Source organism: Pelobates fuscus, chromosome 7 (assembly GCF_036172605.1).
Source record: "Pelobates fuscus isolate aPelFus1 chromosome 7, aPelFus1.pri, whole genome shotgun sequence".
Classification (NCBI taxonomy): Eukaryota; Metazoa; Chordata; class Amphibia; order Anura; family Pelobatidae; genus Pelobates; species Pelobates fuscus.
Window position 1 is genome coordinate 16,450,575 of NC_086323.1, and position 20,906 is coordinate 16,471,480.

The 20,906-nt window shown below is 40.1% G+C and overlaps 1 protein-coding gene across 2 annotated transcripts in view; it reads left to right on the top strand.

Annotated features, from left to right (window-relative positions):
* MAST2 (microtubule associated serine/threonine kinase 2) overlaps window positions 1-20,906 on the top strand; it is a 220,067-nt gene that overhangs the window by 2,368 nt on the left and 196,793 nt on the right. For both annotated transcript variants that reach the window (XM_063427730.1, XM_063427731.1), the window contains exons 2-3: window positions 17,854-18,001; window positions 20,670-20,812. In XM_063427730.1, the coding sequence (XP_063283800.1) occupies window positions 17,854-18,001; window positions 20,670-20,812 (291 nt within the window). The remainder of the gene's footprint in view (window positions 1-17,853; window positions 18,002-20,669; window positions 20,813-20,906) is intronic.

The window sequence follows — 20,906 nt, forward strand, 5'->3', positions numbered from 1 at the left end:
GCAGAGCTTCCCATTTAATTTATGAATTTCAGTCGAACATCCCTTGGGTCCACTCTGAAGAGCTTGCAATCTAAATAGGGAATCACTCTGTGGAGTCCGCCCTGACCTGCAGAATTTGCAATCTAAATGGTAAACTTGGGCACAGAAGCCTCCCTGGCATTAGCCCATGGAGCTTGCAGTCCAAATAATGAATTTGGCAGGTGAGACACTGAGACTAAGCCAAAGAATGTGGAATCTAAATTTTGAATTGGGCCCTGGTGCACTCACTGGCTTACAATATGAATGGTCAGTTGAACTGGGGGACCTACACTGGTCTTCAATCTTGAATATGGGAGCCTGCAGAGCTTGTAATCTAAATGATGAACTGGGCAAGAGGGTGATGGGGCTTTCACCCCCAGGCTGACCCATAGAGCTTGCAATCTAAATGGTGAATAGCACAGGGTAACCTTAATTCCACCACCAATTGGCCTACAGAGCTTGCAATCTAAGTCATGAGTTTGGCAATTGAAGACCCCCACCCCAGCGACGGTTGACCATTGACTGTCCAGCTTTTATGGACTGCTCTGCCTAGTATGCTTGGCCAGATAACAATACATCATGGAGGCCCTTGTGAAAGGCAGCTGGAGGGTTGAAAGGTTAATCTGATTGTGGGATATCTCAGGATCCCCACATTAGTACAGAAATGTATTGGCTCAAATATCGGTTAATTCACTAAACGGGGAGAATAGAAAATACATAGTGTCTGCAATATGTATAATGTGTGTGAATATGTATAATGTGTGTGTGTGTGTGTGAATATGTATAATGTGTGTGTGTGTGTGAATATGTATAATGTGTGTGTGTGTGTGAATATGTATAATGTGTGTGTGTGTGTGAATATGTATAATGTGTGTGTGTGTGTGTGAATATGTATAATGTGTGTGTGTGTGTGAATATGTATAATGTGTGTGTGTGTGTGAATATGTATAATGTGTGTGTGTGTGTGAATATGTATAATGTGTGTGTGTGTGTGTGAATATGTATAATGTGTGTGTGTGTGTGAATATGTATAATGTGTGTGTGTGTGTGAATATGTATAATGTGTGTGTGTGTGTGAATATGTATAATGTGTGTGTGTGTGTGAATATGTATAATGTGTGTGTGTGTGTGAATATGTATAATGTGTGTGTGTGTGTGAATATGTATAATGTGTGTGTGTGTGTGAATATGTATAATGTGTGTGTGTGTGTGAATATGTATAATGTGTGTGTGTGTGTGAATATGTATAATGTGTGTGTGTGTGTGAATATGTATAATGTGTGTGTGTGTGTGAATATGTATAATGTGTGTGTGTGTGTGAATATGTATAATGTGTGTGTGTGTGTGAATATGTATAATGTGTGTGTGTGTGTGAATATGTATAATGTGTGTGTGTGTGTGAATATGTATAATGTGTGTGTGTGTGTGAATATGTATAATGTGTGTGTGTGTGTGAATATGTATAATGTGTGTGTGTGTGTGAATATGTATAATGTGTGTGTGTGTGTGAATATGTATAATGTGTGTGTGTGTGTGAATATGTATAATGTGTGTGTGTGTGTGTGAATATGTATAATGTGTGTGTGTGTGTGAATATGTATAATGTGTGTGTGTGTGTGAATATGTATAATGTGTGTGTGTGTGTGAATATGTATAATGTGTGTGTGTGTGTGAATATGTATAATGTGTGTGTGTGTGTGAATATGTATAATGTGTGTGTGTGTGTGAATATGTATAATGTGTGTGTGTGTGAATATGTATAGTGTGTGTGTGTGAATATGTATAATGTGTGTGTGTGTGTGAATATGTATAATGTGTGTGTGTGTGAATATGTATAATGTATGTGTGTGTGTGAATATGTATAATGTGTGTGTGTGTGTGTGTGTGAATATGTATAATGTGTGTGTGTGTGTGTGTGAATATGTATAATGTGTGTGTGTGTGTGTGAATATGTATAATGTGTGTGTGTGTGAATATGTATAATGTGTGTGTGTGTGTGTGAATATGTATAATGTGTGTGTGTGTGTGTATATGTATAATGTGTGTGTGTATATGTATAATGTGTGTGTGTGTGTGTATATGTATAATGTGTGTGTGTATATGTATAATGTGTGTGTGTGAATATGTATAATGTGTGTGTGTGTGTGTGAATATGTATAATGTGTGTGTGTGTGTGTGTGTGAATATGTATAATGTGTGTGTGTGTGTGTGTGTGAATATGTATGTGTGTGTGTGTGTGAATATGTATAATGTGTGTGTGTGTGTGTGAATATGTATAATGTGTGTGTGTATATGTATAATGTGTGTGTGTGTGTGTATATGTATAATGTGTGTGTGTATATGTATAATGTGTGTGTGTGTGTGTGTGTGTATATGTATAATGTGTGTGTGTGTATATGTATAATGTGTGTGTGTGTGTATATGTATAATGTGTGTGTGTGTGTGTGTGTGAATATGTATAGTGTGTGTGTGTGTGAGTGTGTATATGTATAGTGTGTGTGTGTGTGTGTGTGTGTGAATATGTATAATGTGTGTGTGTGTGTGTGTGTGAATATGCATAATTAAAGTTCTCAATTATATAATATCTGCTTTATAAGGTTACAATCCTAGTTAAACGAGTCATTAAAATATGTTGATTGCTATTTAACTGCAGTAATCATTGATCCTTACTACACATGCATGACATTTACTTGCCCATACGCAGTTAAGCTCACTGATGGGACTTTTTGTGTGTGCGTGATGATTTATGTCGCAGCATTGGTAAATACACACAGCCTCTTAATTGAGGTAGATTCACATGTATGAAATTTAATTGAATCGTTCGCATTACTAGACTATATATAGATGTTTCAATTGTGCAACTAATCTAATCAGACAGCACTAATATTGAATTCTAACCTATGTCCGTTCAATTATTGATGTGATTAGCTCTATTCTTTAGCATATGTGTCCAGCTACACCATTTATAGTAAGGCCCAGCCATACTGCATATTTTCTATTCCGATTTATTGCAACAGCAGCACTTTCTTTTGATTTTTGTTCAAAGCTCTATTTTTTTATTCTTCTTTTCACACTGTTCGCTTTAATGTGTAAGCTCCTGTGGTTTCAGTTGTGACTAGGAAAGAAAGAGTGGCATTGTGGTTAAAATAGAATATGTATTAAAAACAATAATGTCCGCTTTCGCAGTTTAGTTTTAAAAAAAAAAAAAATATATATATATATATATATTTTAATCTCTGGCTGCCCTCCTATCTGGCACCACTACCATTTCCTGCTGTGTTGGCGGCTGTTATCATCACGTTTTAATTTATGACGTATTTTGTGTATGAATATTATTCTTATTGCATTATTTATAATGGATCCCACACTCTTGCTCTGGATGTACAGATAAATCCTTTTATTTCATTTTTTTGCATGGTAGTTTTTAAGACACTTCAGCTAGTTTTGACAATGCTTCCTAGTGATGTTTGCTTTTCACAGTAAAGTGGTTGCTGGAGACTACACACTTATTAATATTATAATGCTGATAATGCATTTAAAAAAATCAGTAACCGTAGGTATCCACTTAATGTTTGGTGCAGCACTGCACATTTGCTGACATTGCTCAGTTTATCCTGGTCTTTCTATTGTCTTTCCCATCTTCAGTTTGCAAATTTAAAATGTACTGTTAGCATCATATTTTGCTCCCACCACAACTCTTTTTAAATGTGCAATTTGAGTGCTGTGCCGTCGATTCATTGCCGCAGTCTCTGCTCACTTCACTCATAGATCGATTGTATGAGCTCCCAAACTTGGGTTTTTGTAAAGCTACAAATAGAATGGAATATGAAATGTGTTTATAGTGTTCTTTTGAACACATGGTAAAATATTCATACAGTTATCCATTTTGTACACCCCCTCACCCCAAAGCAGCCCCTTGCAAAAAATAAATAAAAAGTAATAGAAAATAAAATAAATGTGGCTTAGCCATTCACTACTCATACATGTCCAACAAGATTTGAAAGTACCAGAGTGGAAAGTTTGCCAGCTGCCCCCCTCTCAGAGATCCCATTCAAAATATATGCTTGGCATCCCTGTATTTTGTCATGCATACAGTAACACAGTGAGCGTCTTCCATTCACCGGGAGAACAGTTCTCATTAATGTGTGATTGGCATGCTGCTCAGCTGAGCATCCAAGAGTTAGCGGACATGTGATGTCATACTTCCTAATTCTCCCGGAGAAAGCTAATTTCACTTAAAAATAAGGAAAGCACCATACTGCACAAGAGGAAAGCTAGAGGTTATTGGTTTTTGTCACCTCAAACTTACCTAGCTCTTATTGTTTCCTCTTTCTCTTTCAGGATCTGTTCTTCTTTTATTAATTTCTGATCCAGTCTCTTTAAAACATAAGACAAAGTAGGGACTGCTTTGTATTATGTATTTTTCGTACGTCTGACAAATGTGACAAATTGGTAGAGCTTAATGCAAGCTCCACTTCCTCTGTCAAGCTAGCAAAGGATGAAGCTTGACTTAGAGACACTATAGGGTCAGGACTACAAATGTGTATTTCTATTCATGACTCTATAGTGTTAAAAAGTAAACACCATTTAGCTCTCCCCCCCCCCCCCCTTATATAGGGTAAAAACTTAGCTTAATTTCAGTGTTAAGAGGGTCTGCCCCTGCTCTGCCTCACTTGCGGACATCATGCGAATTGACAATCTCAACCAATCCAATGCTTTCCCATAGAGATGCATTAAGTCAGTGTATCTTTATGGAAAGAATTCAGCGCCTCCATGCAAAGCTTGGACGCTAAACACTGCTGCACGCTGTACAGCACTGACCCAGGAAGCACCTCTAGTGGCTGTCTGAGTAACTGCCACAGGAGGTGTCCCTAGACAGCAATGTAAACACGGCTTTTTCTCTGACAAGACATGTTTATATTAAAATGTCTGCAGGGATGTACTATACTCACCAGAACAACTACATTAAGCTGTAGTTGTTCTGGTAGCTATAGTGTCACTTTAAGCTTGCTCAAGATTGCTAAGTGTAGGTAACAGTCACTTTAAATGCATAGTTTAAATGTATAAAATGGGTGGTAAATCCAGTCTGCAAAATCCCGTTATCCTATATGGATTCGAAGCAGATGTGCACCGTATGTTTGACATCTGCCATATTTCAGATCCGATCATTTTTGCAACTTTATGCTTTGTTGCTTCTGAGGGGTTTTGGAAAACACATTGCTAGCTAGCACTGGATGGTAAATCTATAAATGTGCTTGTTATAAAGCTGTCCGAAGGTTGTAATTGCATTAGAATTGTGGTGGATACGCTTTAATTCCACAGGGGCATGCCATTTGTATACATAGTAACGCTTTGCTGATATTCGTATGGTTGGTAGATGAGTTTGGGGTTCATTCATTGAACCAGAAATTGTGGAGAATTGAAAATAAAACTACAGATTTTAGGCCAAAGTAGCTGCTTTTGAGAAACTTTCCAATTTTGCAAATTTTAACAAAAAATAGCAATTTCTAATGAATTCTCCCCTTTTCCCAGTTTAGTTCATAAATGCCCTAAACAAATTTATTCTATGTATGTATAGGATAATGTTGGGTGAAATGGCTGGCCTTCCATTAAGATTTCAGTCTATACTGTAAGGTCCCTAAAGCATTTATATCTGTACAAAGATGTAGCTATATGTTACATCAACGGGATAATCTTAGCACTGTGTCCACTAGAGTTCATTGAGTCTACGTGCCGTCATCTACAGTTTGCCGCAAGCTCTTTTTGAGTGGTTTGTTCTAATGCAGCGGAACCTTGGCTTAAACAGGAGTGAACTGCCGTATTCGCCTGTCCAATTTTGAGTATCATATCCGAAAGTTCCTCTTTAGTCAAGCAGCTTCAGTGGGGCCTGTCTTTGGGTACCTGGAGTGCCCAGCTTTTGTCAACCTGATGAGTCTTTCTACCCATAACCCCCTTTAACATGGTGCTGCGCAATTTGGAGTAAATCTTCACTATACATCTTCTCTCTATTACAGAGTTTTTCCAAGCTGACTCATACATCTGGAATTTACCACCATGTAATCCAGATCTGTCCCTTGCTAATTCAAACGCTCCCTTAAAACTCATCTCTTTAAAGAGTCTGTCCAGTAACTCTAACTCCTATATTCCCATTATAGCATTATGTCATGATATATCTACTCTTCAGAACTTTTTTTTGCCTTTTTATATAGTAAAATATGCACAGGTGGACTAAAAGAGCACTTTATAAAAAAATTTAAATGAAGTCAATCAGATTACATATACCTTGAAGGTGTTGACAACATCTCTCCCATTTGGTAGCCTTGCTTGTCCGCAAATGCATCATTGCATATTTGCAAATACAGATGGAGATAATCTCCCAAGATGTCCCATGTCCCCACACTTTCCTGCGCATGCGCGTTGAATTGACATAGTCTTCAAATTGTGCAAGAAGATGCGAGTGACTTTTCACTATTTCTTTCTGATCTTTCTACAGATTGAGGGAAAAAAAAACAATACTTGCATAAAAACAAAAATGTTTATATTAACCTTTTTACTTGTAGCTCGTAACCCCCTTCTTCCAGTAACATGTCCACTGTCTGCTGGAACCTGGGAAGTAGAAGGGAAGGCTTTTATATACTTGAAGCTCTTCATTGATATCATTTTAACCATCCTCAGCTCTTGGCAGATGAAGGCTGCTGTATCATCGTTGTTCTTGAGTTAGTGTTATGGGTGTTACGGTTGTCCTAGCAGAAACCTTTACATATCCCCTGCAGCAAGAGCTGGATGATTACATTTACACATTACCGGTTACGAGTCAGGTCTCCACAATATTTTCTATCCTTATTTTAGCAGGTTCTCTCTCTGTGTATTCTTTCTCGTAAAGCACATTTATTATATTGTCTGTCTAGCCTTCAGCTAGATTATTCTTCTACACACCCTTCACTGTAATCGTACCGTTCCCTTTTAACTCCTTAATGACTCCTTCATCACTCGGTAGGACTGTCAGCTCAGAGGGTAGGGCTCCATGTGCAAAGTCACTGGTCCTGTTCCTGCCAAGTCAAACTCTCCCTTTCATTCCTCCACAAACTCTCCCTTTCATTCCTGTACATTTTATATTAATATCAAAGAAAACATGCTAGTTAGTAAGTTAAAGAGAAATGTTAAATGTCGCTGAGCAGACGTATATTGGGCAATTGCTTGCTTTCAATCTTAATAATCTATATCTACGTATGCTGATATGTCATACACTGGGATCAGGTGTCATGCATTAGGCGACATGGGGAGTGCTATATAAGAGCATGTCAGACTGAATGCATGCAAGGTTAAGTTATAGCTTGAACGGAGCTAGCTAGTAAAAATATGCCACTAGAACAAAAAATTGAGCCCGGGCATTTAAAGGCGGTGTGGCCCAAGAGGGTGCATGTTGTGTCATTACCAATGACATTCATGCCTCTCCAAAGTGGGCACATTTGTTTAATACTCCTCAGGGCAGTCCACGTGTAGCGTGGGGCTAATAGGCAATGTCTGTGAAGGGGAGGCAATAGGGGATGTTGTGTGAGGGTAGAATAAGAGAGGGGGACACGGGGCTGCATGACTATATTGGGCTGTTGGCGAAAGGGGAAGACTGGGACTGCAGCATATGAGATGGGACATGTTGCTGCAGGGTAAGAGGGGGGTGGCAGGGGCCATAGGGTGTCATAGGGGACATTGGGCTTCTGTGTGAGAAGGGAGCAGGGGCTGCAGGGTGTAAAAGAGGAAGGAGAAGGGGCTGCAGGGTGTAAAAGAGGGAGGGTCAGGGACTGCTGGGTGAGGAAGGGGGACATGGGGCAAAAAAACAAAAACCATACTCCCCCATCCCTCTTTCTTCTTCCTTACCTTGATCCTAGGCAGGAGAGGATGCTGGTGGCCCAGTGGAAGAAGCATCCGATATACACCCATTGACAGGTGTAGACCATGTGCACAGGGCCTGTGCTGTGCATCAGTGTGCAGGCCTGTTGAGAGAGATCTTTGATCTCCCCACCGCACAGAGCTCTCTCTATAGGCCTGAGGTCAGGCAGCACCAGCCTTAAAGGGGCCGGCCAGGAAGATCCTTTGATCTCCCCTGTCAGCCTCTGCCCATGGCACCACACAACATAGAACATTGTAATAAATTCGCGGTGGGCGAAGGGACTAAGCAGAAGGGAAAATCTGCTTAGTTTGCAAGAACCCGGGACCCACTTGTCTTCTCTACTTGATGGCTAGACTCCGCCCCCCAGGAATTATAGTTCTAATACAGTTTACAGCTGGGGACTATCTTTTGAGTATTCACAGAGTCGCATACTGTGTGGAACTAGTACAAGCAGGCAGTACAATGAATGGACTTTGCACTGGGGTTTATGTTTGGGAAGAGATCTGTGTATGTCCCTTCATTATTGTGACAAATTATGGTGGATTAAAGAGCTCTGATTTGGATCATGCTGCAATCACAAAGCAATATTTTACATTCCTAGTCCCCGCAGGTACAAATTTGTATTCTCACAGTTGTTGCTGTATAATTAATGGGCCATTGGAAACTGCAGATCTTTTATATCGAGCAAAGTACGATATGTTACACTACAGACATCTGTGTAGTAGACTAAAAAGACTGCTTTCCCTGTTTCCACAGCCTGGAATTGCTTTGAGGGTTTTGAGTGCTGAGCTGCATTCATTAACAAACTCTCGGCGTCATGTGTAGGCACGAAACACCCATGAGATCTTACATTTACGTTGCAGCGCCAGGTGAAGGCAGGTTTTGAGAGCACAGGTCACACATTTCTTATGTTGAAATCACAGCTGTAACGTTTTTATGTCCTAGTTCAGAGGGAAATGTTGATGACCCAAAAACTGAACAACCATATTTAACATTCCCTTAAACTAAAAAAAAACCAAAAACACTTGTATTATATATTTTTATTATTATTGTATTACTTATTTAGCGCCATCAAATTCCATAGCACTGTACAATGGGTACAAACAGATGTTTAAAATATAATATTGATGTTTCTATTTTGGCGTCTTCTTTAGAATCATAAACCGAATAAAATACATAATGTGATTTAATCTCCTACACAGCTTTTAAACTCACTAGATTTTTTTTTTTTTTTTTTTTAAACCCCTTAAGGACCAATCTTCTGGAATGAAAGGGAATTATGACATGTCACACATGTCATGTGTCCTTAAGGGGTTAAATGAAAACTATACATCTTTTCAATTAGTGTAATTATTTTTTTATTAATATTTTAGTCATTTTTCTTATTTTTTTGTATATTAGTTTGATACAAAACATTTGTCACCAGGTGTAGTTTCAGGAATAGTCTTGCGACAAACTGTTAAAAAAAAAAAAAAAAAAAAACTCCAGGCACTGTTTAAGCATATGGCTTAAACTGTAGGGACTGCTCACAAAGACTCCTTGTACCATAACCACTAAAGTCATTATGGCTTACCTAAAACTCTTTCCATGGCGGCTCAGTCTTCAGCTGTTTCTTCAGCTGTTTGCCAAAGAGCGCAAAACACGGATCTATTGATTATCCTGTGATGCTGCGAGATCTTTCATGTATGATCTTACTTACATGCAGTAAAGAAATGTTAGTCAATTTAAGGGCACTAGGATGGAGACAGCAGGAATCAATGATCCAAAAAGTACCTTGATGCATATAAGGCCAACACAAAATGTTTATTAATGGGGAAGTCTAATCACCACAAAGACTACAGTCTGTGGTAGTGTTTATGGTGTCTGGGTGCTCTAGCACTTTACCTTGGTAAGTAGTCGAACGGTTTGATACTTACCTGGGTCTTTGGACTCTTCTGGTCTGACGTTCTCTTCTTGGCTCACTAATGTGGAAGTCCACATGTCTTCATTAGTGATGACTTCCTCTTGTGTTTGTATTGAATTTGTTGACTGAGAGCTTCACTCTTGACACCATAACCACTATAGTGGGCTTTAGCTGTTTTGGTGCTTAGACTAAACTTTAAAAATATCGGTGTAAGCAATTATATGGTTATGCAGTGAATATCTGACTGTGGCAAGGCACAGTTACAATAATTATTGATGGATTAACTCATAGGAAATACGAATAATGTGTAAATATGCATGGGGTTGATTGTGAAGTCTATTAACTTTTTCTTTCTGTGGGTCAGATATCTGCAGGCTAATCTGTGATCTATATTATTAAACTAAAGTTCAGGAGTTTGCATTAGGCATGAGAACATACATGAAAAAGAGCAATTTATTTTAACCACAATATGACAGCCAGGGCTCACCTATTAGTCAGCCTTTGTTCTAATGCCGTAGACCCCATAGAGGGATTTTTTGAAAGCACTCTGTAATTGAATTAAAAAAGATGAGAGATGGATAGTGAAATGGAGAGACTAGGAAGCTGATAATTTTTTTTGATTGTCATCTGCTAGTTTACAGAGTTCCTTTAATGAGGTAATAATGTCTGCAAAAAAACTTAAAATTTAAAGAAACACTCCGAGCACCGTAACTATTACAGTGTTTTATAGTGGAGATGATGCCAGATGTTCCCAAGCTCCACCCACCCTCCCAATGTAAATAAACAGTTTGGTAATGGTTTGAGTCCTTCCGGTGCTGAGAACTGGAAGCTATTGGCTGAGAGTATCTGCAGATTACCGTCAGCCAATAAACTAAGCCCTGGGATAATGAGGCAGAGCTTCTGGCTCCAGGAAATGCAGGGAGTGGTGCCAGGTGGATCCCAGGTAAGAACTTCCATTTTCAACTGTTCTCTCTCTTCTGGTGTTGTCCCTGCTGCCCTTAAACATGCTACTGTAGTACCCCTCTTAAAAACAACATTTTGACCTGTTCTTCCCTTCTTTACCCATCTGACTTGTTTCCTCAATTCCAGTTCCCTCCTTGACCCTCTTCATTCTGGCTTCTGCCCCTCCACTCTACTGAGACTGCTCTTATTAAAATCACTAACGACCTAATCGTAGCTAAATCCAAAGGACACTACTCTATACTAATTCTTCTTGACCTCTCTGCTGCCTTTGACAATCTTGACCATGTTTTCCTTCTCCAAACTCTTCAATTACTCGTTCTCTGTGACACTGTCCTCTCTTGGTTTTCCTCCTATCTCTCCCAACGCTCATTCAGTTTCTCCTTTTCTAATGATACCGCCTCCTCTCGTCCTGTCTCGGAATATGCTGGCGCTGTATAAATACCAGTAATAATAATTATAATACATTGTAATGTTTGAAGCGTTCTTTTAACTCTTCACCCGAGCAGGACTTGTAGCTTTTCAAAATCTGCTTATATGGAGGGCAGTGCTTTTTATTATAATAATTCTGCAGAGCTTTACAATATTATAAAAAGGGAAATTTAACATTAAATATAACAAGGAGCAATAGGTTGATGAGGACCCTGCTCAAACAAGTCTACAATCTAGTGATGATTATTTCTCTTTTTTTCTTTGCTCCTGTCTGTTCTACATAAAGCAAAAAATAAAAAACAAATAATGGTTTATATTTTTTATCCACTTTTATCACTTTTATCCACTTTTACTTTTATCTGTGAATCTCAAAATTTTATTTTATTCCAAATGTATCTCTCTTAACTTATTAATAATACATAGCTTCTGTCAATAGCTGAGGAGCACCCTTTCACTTACCTGTAGGTGCAGCAAATCTCTCCACTTTCACCCTTTATTTGTATAGGTTATAGTGCATTTAATTTAATAGTTTTCTATAGGTATAAATATACATGTATGCAGGTAGATATGGAAGGGCTAGCAAGAGTGGCGGCATACAGAGGTTGTGGGCTGACACCTCACATAGTTGTACTGTGGATGAATGCAGTGAGAAGTGGGTTGGAATGTCTGTTGGCACGGTACTGTGTGAGTAAGGCAGCCGGCACGTATTATGCTCCGCTTTTAGGTTTGTACACAAGCTGATGGTGGAATACAGTTATCTGGGGCTGAGCAGGTTGCCTGATTATGACCAGCATATAAGAAGGTGTTTACTAGTGTCTGTACTGTGAGTTAAAACCGTGATGTTTGTAAGACTTTCCAGTTATCATTGGTGGTATTGGAGTCGCCAGTATACAGAAATCTTTACGACGCTAAAGCAATTTTGGAAAATTAAAGCGACGCTATATAGTCACTAGAACAACTACAGGTTTATTGCATTTTGTTCTGGTGAGTAAAATCATTCTCTTCAGGCTTTTTGCAGTAAACAATCTTTTCAGAGAAAATGCAGTTTTTACAATACAATCTAAGGATAATTCCACTGGTTACTCCTCAGATGGCTGCTAGGGGTGCTTCCTGGGGCAGTGCTGCACAGTGTGACTGGCATTCAGTGTCTCCACCCTCTGCATGGAGACACTGAACTTTCCTCATCGAGATGCATTGATTCAATGTATCTCTACGAGGAGATGCTGTTTGGCTTGTGCTGGCTCTGCCCCTAATCTGTCTCTTTGACAATCTTAGCCAATCCAATGCTTCCCTAAGGGAAAGCATTGTGATTGGCTGAAAGAATTACTTCTGATGATGTCAGCCAAGCAGGGAGATCGGGGCAGAGCCAGCCGCAGCAGACTGGAGTAAAAGTAAGATATTTCTATATTTAGGGGGGCTAGATGGTGGTTCTAAAACTATAGAGTCAGGAATACATGTTTGTGTTCCTTTAATAAAGGTAATCTCTTTGAAAGCTTGTTATTCCATGATTTTGTTAGTCCAATAAAATTATTTTACACGTTTCTTCAATAATCTAGAATTTTACATCTGAAGCCTAACAATTTTCCAGTCTGACTATGTGCTGTTCACTCTCTATCTACAAGCCATTATCAAGATTCATTTCTTGATAAGTTTCCGCAGACAGGAGTCAAAGGTTGAGCTGTTAGCTGTACTAGTCTTGGGAATATATAAATGTATTACATAGGATCTGTGCACATAATACTTCCATGAATAATCATAACGGATTCAAATCCCCCACCAGCTGCTTTAAATCTCATTTATATACAATCTTTTTGTATTCCTCCCTGCCCACTGCTATTTGAGCTTCCCATCTATTACAGATCATCATCAGTGATTGATGTTCTCTGTGTTGGTATGGGGCAGTCGGCTAAGCCTTCCTTTTAGGATGTAGGTTACAGACTGTGCTCCAGTATGCTCCCTATTGCGGGTTAGGGATTTTGTATAAAAGTGATCCTGTTATTAACCAGAACCAGACTTGTAATTTTGAACATTATTACAATCAATTTTTCTGTTTATTTCCCCCATGCCTTTTACACCTTTTAAATCAGGCATGGCCAGCTATTGTAGAAATCTATAATTCCCATGCTGCTTTGTTTACCCTGCTGCTGGTGAAGCCACATGGGAGCTGTAGTTCTCCCTTAGCAGGGAATTTACCTTTTTGCCAGCCATACTCTAGACTAATAATATCATCACTTTCTATTCTATAAACCTCTTCTTTGGTAATCATGTATGCAAAGCGGCACTCATGCAATCACAGAATTAAAATATCAAGTGGAAATCTGCTGTGTTTATGTCGGGCAGGAAATGAAGAAATGTATGAGATAATGTAAAATACGTACAGGGGATCATGGACTCCCACCCATCTCTCCCTTATTATTTGGTGGTTTATATCATCCCCACCTTCCAGTTAACATTGCGTGGAGGACATGTGTACTGGGCAATTTTAATCATTCTGTTTGATTATTCTATTGAACAAACAGATTCTGTAAAAAACAAAATTAATGCCTTTAACCCCTTAACCCCTTAAGGACCAAACTTCTGGAATAAAAGGGAATCATGATGGACCATGTGTCCTTTAGGGGTTAAATCAACCAAACTGTGTGCTGTTGGGATGTCAGGACGATTGGTGCTGATCTAATAATGGACTGTATGTCTAAAGTCTGCAGATCGGCCTCATGTTTCCTATATTATTGTGTGGATATTTGAGCCCATGAAGTCCTTTCTTGAAGTAACCTGTCTGGCACTACATTTCCTTCATATTCATATATATATTTTCTTTTTTGTGAATCAGTGTTTTTTAAAAAAAAAATTAAAGGACCACTCTAGGCACCCAGACCACTTCAGCTTAATGAAGTGGTCTGGGTGCCAGGTCCAGCTAGGGTTAACTAATTTTTTTATAAACATAGCAGTTTCAGAGAAACTGCTATGTTTATCAATTAGTTAAGCCTTCCCCTTTTTCCTCTAGTGGCTGTCTCACTGACAGCCGCTAGAGGTGCTTGCGTGATTCTCACTGTGAAAACCACAGTGAGAGCACGCAAGCGTCCATAGGAAAGCATTATGAATGCTTTCCTATGTGACCGGCTGAATGCGCGCGCAGCTCTTGCCGCGCGTGCGCATTCAGCCGACGGGGAGGAACGGAGGCGGAGAGGAGGAGGAGAGCTCCCCGCCCAGCGCTGGAAAAAGGTAAGTTTTAACCCTTTTCCCTTTTCGAGAGCCGGGCGGGAGGGGGTCCCTGAGGGTGGGGGCACCCTCAGGGCACTCTAGTGCCAGGAAAACGAGTATGCTTTCCTGGCACTAGAGTGGTCCTTTAAATGGTTACTCCCAGCATCATGGCTATTCCAGAGATTTGAAGTGGTTATGGTGCTTGTAGTCTGTATGTAGTGCTTCTCTAAAAGGTGATGCACACTCAGAGAATATGCTGTTGCCCTGAGTGTAACTCTCCCTCCGGCAGTGTTATTAGTGCGTAATGGGCAAACTCGGAGTAAGAGTTTCGACCTGGTTAATGCAATGTCTGTGGGCCCATGACATACTTGAAAATGAAAGATATCTCAATGTATTCTTCCTGGTAAAATAATTTCTAAATCTGTGCATAGCTGGTGTCTGTTGTTGCATGCACATTTGCTATTTGCTTCTATTTTTTACCATACACTAAAATATTCCTTACTGTGCCTATTCGGTCTTATTTTCCTATGTTTGGGTTCTCTTTTAAAAAAAAAAAAAAAAACAAAAAAAAAAAACAAAAAACTTTTAAACAATTGTCACCGTCAATATGTATGTGAGAGACACTCTTCACCTAGTCTGATACACCCACGGAGAGACCATCAATCCTGATGCAATCTGGTCTGATAAATTGCATCCCATAGACAAGCTTTGCAGGCACCACAATCTGCTAGTCCAGAGCTACTCACCGAAAATCAAAGATCTTCCAAGTGTAAACGGCTCTAGTGGCTGTCAGTCTTACAGCTGCTAGAGGTATGTTTACAGACCGTTATTTTACATTGCCATAGAATATGGACACGGTCTTGCACCAAAATCACTTCATTAAGATTAAGTAATTTTGGAGCTTTTTTTTATAAAATGTTTTTCAGTATTTTCCACCATCACAATGGCAGTCATTATATTTTTATATTTATTTTTGTCGTGCAGGAAGAACAAAGTGAGCGTCGGGGGTAGACGTGAAGAGTTGTGTGGGTATATATCAAGGGGTATAATCAGATAAAAGAACAGGCTGGATCCATTGGCATCAATACCAAGTTCTTTAGGAAGGATGTTTCATCTTTCATGGAGTGGGGAACATGAGTATTTCCAGCCTTTGTTACCATTAGAAAGTTGTCAGACCCCCATCTGTAAGGCAGTCCTGCCGATCGTAGTTGGCTGGTAACAGATCCATAGGATTTTCTCCATAGCAAGGTGGCTCTTGTTAAATCCTGAAAAAAAGGACAAGGTGGAGTCCTCAAATTTCAGAGCTGTCATTATTTGGATTGTATCCTGAATGGTGAGACAGCGTAGAATTACATCCCAGTTTATGTTTGATGTAGTGTGGATTGTGCTGGGAATGGGATACAGTCCATCAATGGTCAGTTTCTGTGCCACTGTGGAAGATAGCAAAGTAGCGAGAAGGCGCCTGGTGTAGTGAGGCAATTCCTCTGCGGAGACAATAGCAGGGCCACCCCTGATTTTAATATATGTGCGATGTTTAAGGTCCTCTATGGCTGTGATTCTGGCAGACAATATTCTCTGGTGAGTTTGTAATTGGTGTATTGAGTCCTGTACTGTGGACAAGTTAGCTTGTGTGTCCTTAATGTCCCCCTCCGCCACTCTTACTCGTTCAGTGACTGCCTGCAATTTTTTTTTTTTTTAAATATAGTTGAGTCGGCAGCTAGTATCTTGTGGATGTCAGATAGCAGGACCTTTAGGTCTTGCTTTGTGCTCGGGGCTGAGTTGTCGGAGGATTTTGCAGGTATGGTGTGTGTTACCCGAGAATTTGACGGCACCTCCACTTCCCAAGCCTTTGGCTTAGGGTCGGCCTCCTGCTGATCTCTTGCAGGCGTTGATCTCTGCTGTGCAGGCTTTTGCAGCATCGCCCAATGTCTCTGTTGTCTGATCCAGAGATGTTTTTTGTGATCTGCGGCCCATTGCCGGCATGCAGGCTTGTGCAAGGGGTTGTGAGGGAGGGGAAGCAACTTTTTCCAAGTTTCCGCCGAGGAGGGCCTCGAGGCCGGGGATTGGCAGTGTGTGGTAGGCACCAGTTCTCCGTCGCCGTTTAGGCTGCTTTTGGGCCTGGAAAAAAGGCATCAATCAATGCAGAGTTCAGGTATGGGATTTTTAGAGCTGGATTGGCGTCTGGTTCGCCGATATCGGCAAGATTGTCAGTTTCCTCTGTGGAGCTCAAAAAAATGGCCAGGGTCATTGTTTTAATGTATTAAGAGTAGGTTAAATGGTTAACCCAGAGAGGAAGATATTCAGTTGATGAGTAATCCTTGTGAAGATGCAAAACAGATCATGGTTTAGAGAGTCTTGACATGCACGCAAATTCTCAATGTATCTTCTTCTAAAATGCTCCTGGGTGCATTCAGACCTGGCTTGGAACATGTATTAAACAGTGTGGGAATCTAGTCATCAAACGCATCAAGCACACAGTTTAAACTGTTTGTGTAATGGTTTGGTGGAAATTTCTGTACAAGGTAATTATGGAAATTGAGTATAAATCTAACCACTTCCCTTTTTTAATGTTGGATGTCTTTACAAAGGCTGCATTTAGTTAATGTTGAGAGACTGCTGTCATGAGAGATTTGTTTTGATTCCGTCATTGCGTGATTTATGAATTGGTTTTGGAGTTAGATTGCACCCTGGGAGGGTGTCACATTGCATACTGTAAGACAGGAAAACCCATCCACCAACATTGACTTAATCTCAACTGGATCTCAGGATCACGAATGAGAGCTTTTAATTGGGATCTTGGAATAAGTCAGAACCATAGGGAGATGTTCACTGTTCTGAATGTTAGTACAGACTGTGAAGAGTGAGCATAAAATAATGCAAATGTTTAATAAGTAGTTTATATCCTAATAATACGACCATTATATGACTATAAGGATCATTCACTAATATACATATTGTGGAGGACTATTCCAGAGTATTGCAAGGAAAATGCCTTTTCCCATTAACTGTCACAATGACCTGGCATGCGGCCATGTGTTCGTGTTTTGCATTTCTATTGGTCTTCGAAACACAAAGTAGGCCCATAATTTCTCTTATGTTTATTTTTATTTTTTTATTATTCTGGAATTTCAATATACATACTGGTTTTGTAACGATTCTGTGTGTGTGAAAAGCTCTGGAGTGGTAGGTCCATTTTGCAGCCTTTGTGGCTGTTATGTTGAATTGACAGGTTAAGGTCTGCTAATTGGTCACACCCAATGACCTACTGGTAATCCTTTATGGGTAGGTTTAGTGATGTATGATAGATTTCTGCCATGGAACATTTTATAGGTTCTGGATTTTCATTTAAGGCATCAGAAATGTTTAAGAGTGGAGTGTCAGTTTTTTTTATTTTAATGTTCATAAGTTATTGCCCACAACAAGCACTGACTCTTGTTCTTCTTCCTTGTAGGATGTTGTTCCTTCTCCTGCTCCTCTGCTCTTTAGAAAATTGAGCAATCCTGATCTGCTCTCCTCCACTGGAAAGGTGAAATTGCATCGTCAGCTGAGCCAGGACGACTGTAAGCTTCGTAGAGGAAGTCTAACCAGTTCACTTGCAGGTGAGATGATCATATAAATGGGATGCAAAGAGGGAGCCTCATAATATGCTAAACACAACTGTTATGTTTGAATATACAAGGTCACCATGGGCACTAAATGTATCCAGTGCAGCATAGATGGCTGTCACATTTTAGAACATTGCTTTGGAAGTCCAAGGTGCATGGCATCCAGCTTCATCTTCTTCCAAATGTGCTCGTGTGGTGCCAAACTTATTAAAAATAGGCAGTCTTACTGTTCGGGAGCACCTCTCCTTGATGGTTATTCTTTATCTCCTCGGCCAGTTGGTCAGGCTGGATGGTTAGATATCGCAGCCAGTGTCTTCGCCCACTGCACCGTGGCACAAGTGGAAAACCATGTAAAACGGCAAAATCAAAGCACATAAACGTGTGCATAGTGAATTAAATATAATAAATGGTGTCACTTGTTGACTGTGCTGCCGCAGCCACATGGTCTTCATCCACACCCATTCTCTTAAAAAACGAACTGGCACCTCCATTGTATGGTTGCGTGTAATTCAATGTTGTGGCATATTTACCAGAACACTGGTGAGACCTCACTTGGAGTACTGTACACAGTACTGGAGACCCTATCTTCAGAAGGATATTGATACCTTAGAGAGAGTTCAAAGAAGGGCTACTAAACTGGTTCATGGATTGCAGGATAAAACTTACCAGGAAAGGTTAAAGGATCTTAACATGTATAGCTTGGAGGAAAGACGAGACAGGGGGGATATGATAGAAACATTTAAATACATAAAGGGAATCAACACAGTAAAGGAGGAGACTATATTTAAAAGAAGAAAAACTACCACAACAAGAGGACATATTCTTAAAATAGAGGGACAAAGGTTTAAAAATAATATCAGGAAGTATTACTTTACTGAGAGGGTAGTGGATGCATGGAATAGCCTTCCGGCTGAAGTGGTAGAGGTTAACACAGTAAAGGAGTTTAAGCATGCGTGGGATAGGCATAAGGCTATCCTAACTATAAGATAAGGCCAGGGACTAATGAAAGTATTGAGAAAATTGGGCAGACTAGATGGGCCGAATGGTTCTTATCTGCCGTCACATTCTATGTTTCTATGTTAATGAAAGTATTTATTTAGGGTGAAAAGAAATGCCATGCCCATGAAATGTAGTCCTTATATATGTGTGTAGTGGAAATAAAAAAAATAAAACACATTACTAGACTCGCTATTTCCATAAAAAGGAATACTATAACCCAGTATGTATTTATAACATTGGAGTGTTCTTCTGCCTTTTTAGATTCAGGGCTGCCTCTTAAAGAATAAAAATAATTACACTCTCTTCTTTAATCCAGCCATGTCCAGTACTCCCTAAAGTCGCTACTCCACCTACTTTGAAGATTATCAAGATAAATGATCTCAGGCGATTCAGTGTTTCTTATAGAGATGCACTGCAGCCCTATGGCTCTAGCGCACTAATCGCTGCATTGGCCAGTTGGATTCTTGTCTAGAGTTTACTGCTTCCACTGGTTGTCTGATTGGTAGAGACATTGACTGATATATGTAAACATTGCGGTTTCCTGAAATGACAATGCTAATGCAAGTAATGCATCTATGCACAAAGGCCACTACATTAAAGGACCACTATAGTGCCAGGAAAACACACTCTTTTTCCTAGCACTATAGGGTCTTTAGGTCCCCCCCCCCCACCCTCAGGGTCCCGCTCCCGCCTGGCTGAAGGGGGAGGAACGGGTTAATCACCTACCTTTCTCCAGTGCCGGGCTCCCTCGACACTGGGGAAATCTCCTCCCTCTTCAGACGTCAGCGCTGAATGCGCATGCGCGCATTCAATCAGTCCATAGGAAAGCATTTTTCAATGCTTTCCTATGGACGTCAGCATCTTCTCACTGTGATTTTCACAGTGAGAAGCTAGAAGCGCCTCTAGCGGCTGTCAATGACACAGCCACTAGAGGCTAGATTAACCCTAATGTAAATGTTTACAGCTGCAGGGTTAACCCTAGATGGACCTGGCATCCAGACCACTTTATTGAGCTGAAGTGGTCTGGGTGCCTATAGTGGTCCTTTAAAGCAGCATTGTTACCTGTCTCCACCTCCCATCCCAGGCCAAAAAATCCCAGCAGCAATGCCACTTTTGTTTTTTGTTTTGTTTGTTTTTCAAATTATGCAAATTACCAGAAGGTGACAGCTCTATGGTGATTACAGGTTAGTGAGTGGTCCTTTAACCCCTTAAGGACACATGACGTGTGACATGTCACGATTCCCTTTTATTCCAGAAGTTTGGTCCTTAAGGGGTTAAGGACCCTTCACCCAGGTGTACATTAATCCACTCTTGCTGTCCTGGTCTGTGGTGGAAAAAATGACTATTTCTTTATTTCCCATCTACCAACTTGACATTTTCCCATAGACCATGACACGCAATCCAATATTTACATGATGTGGCAGTGTTTATAGAAAGTCCTACTTAAAGTTCACTTAAGACATGTAAGTTACTATAAACTGAAAGCCTTCGCCCAAGAATCCTGTTTATGAAAACCTTCCTGGTCATTTCTATCCCTTTGATGAATACTGTTCAGATTGCCATCTTCCTGACAATATTTCGTATTTATGATGGAAGTTGTAAGTGGAATGTGTCTGTTGTGCCAGCATTAAGTGACACATTTCAACTTTTTTCCCTTTTAAAGGAAAACAATTGCTTCCCCTGTCGAACAGTGCACACAGCGGAGTTGGTCAGCTGACATGGCAGCCATCTGCAGAATCATCAAATTTAGTCCGAATGCGAAACCAATGTCTTGGACAGTCCGCACCTTCTCTGACTGCAGGCTTGGTAAGTTATTTAATCTGCAATAAAACACTATAGGAAATGAGCTGAACATGTGTTCATCATTCTTACTACCTGCTAGCCCTTGATCTTAACCCCT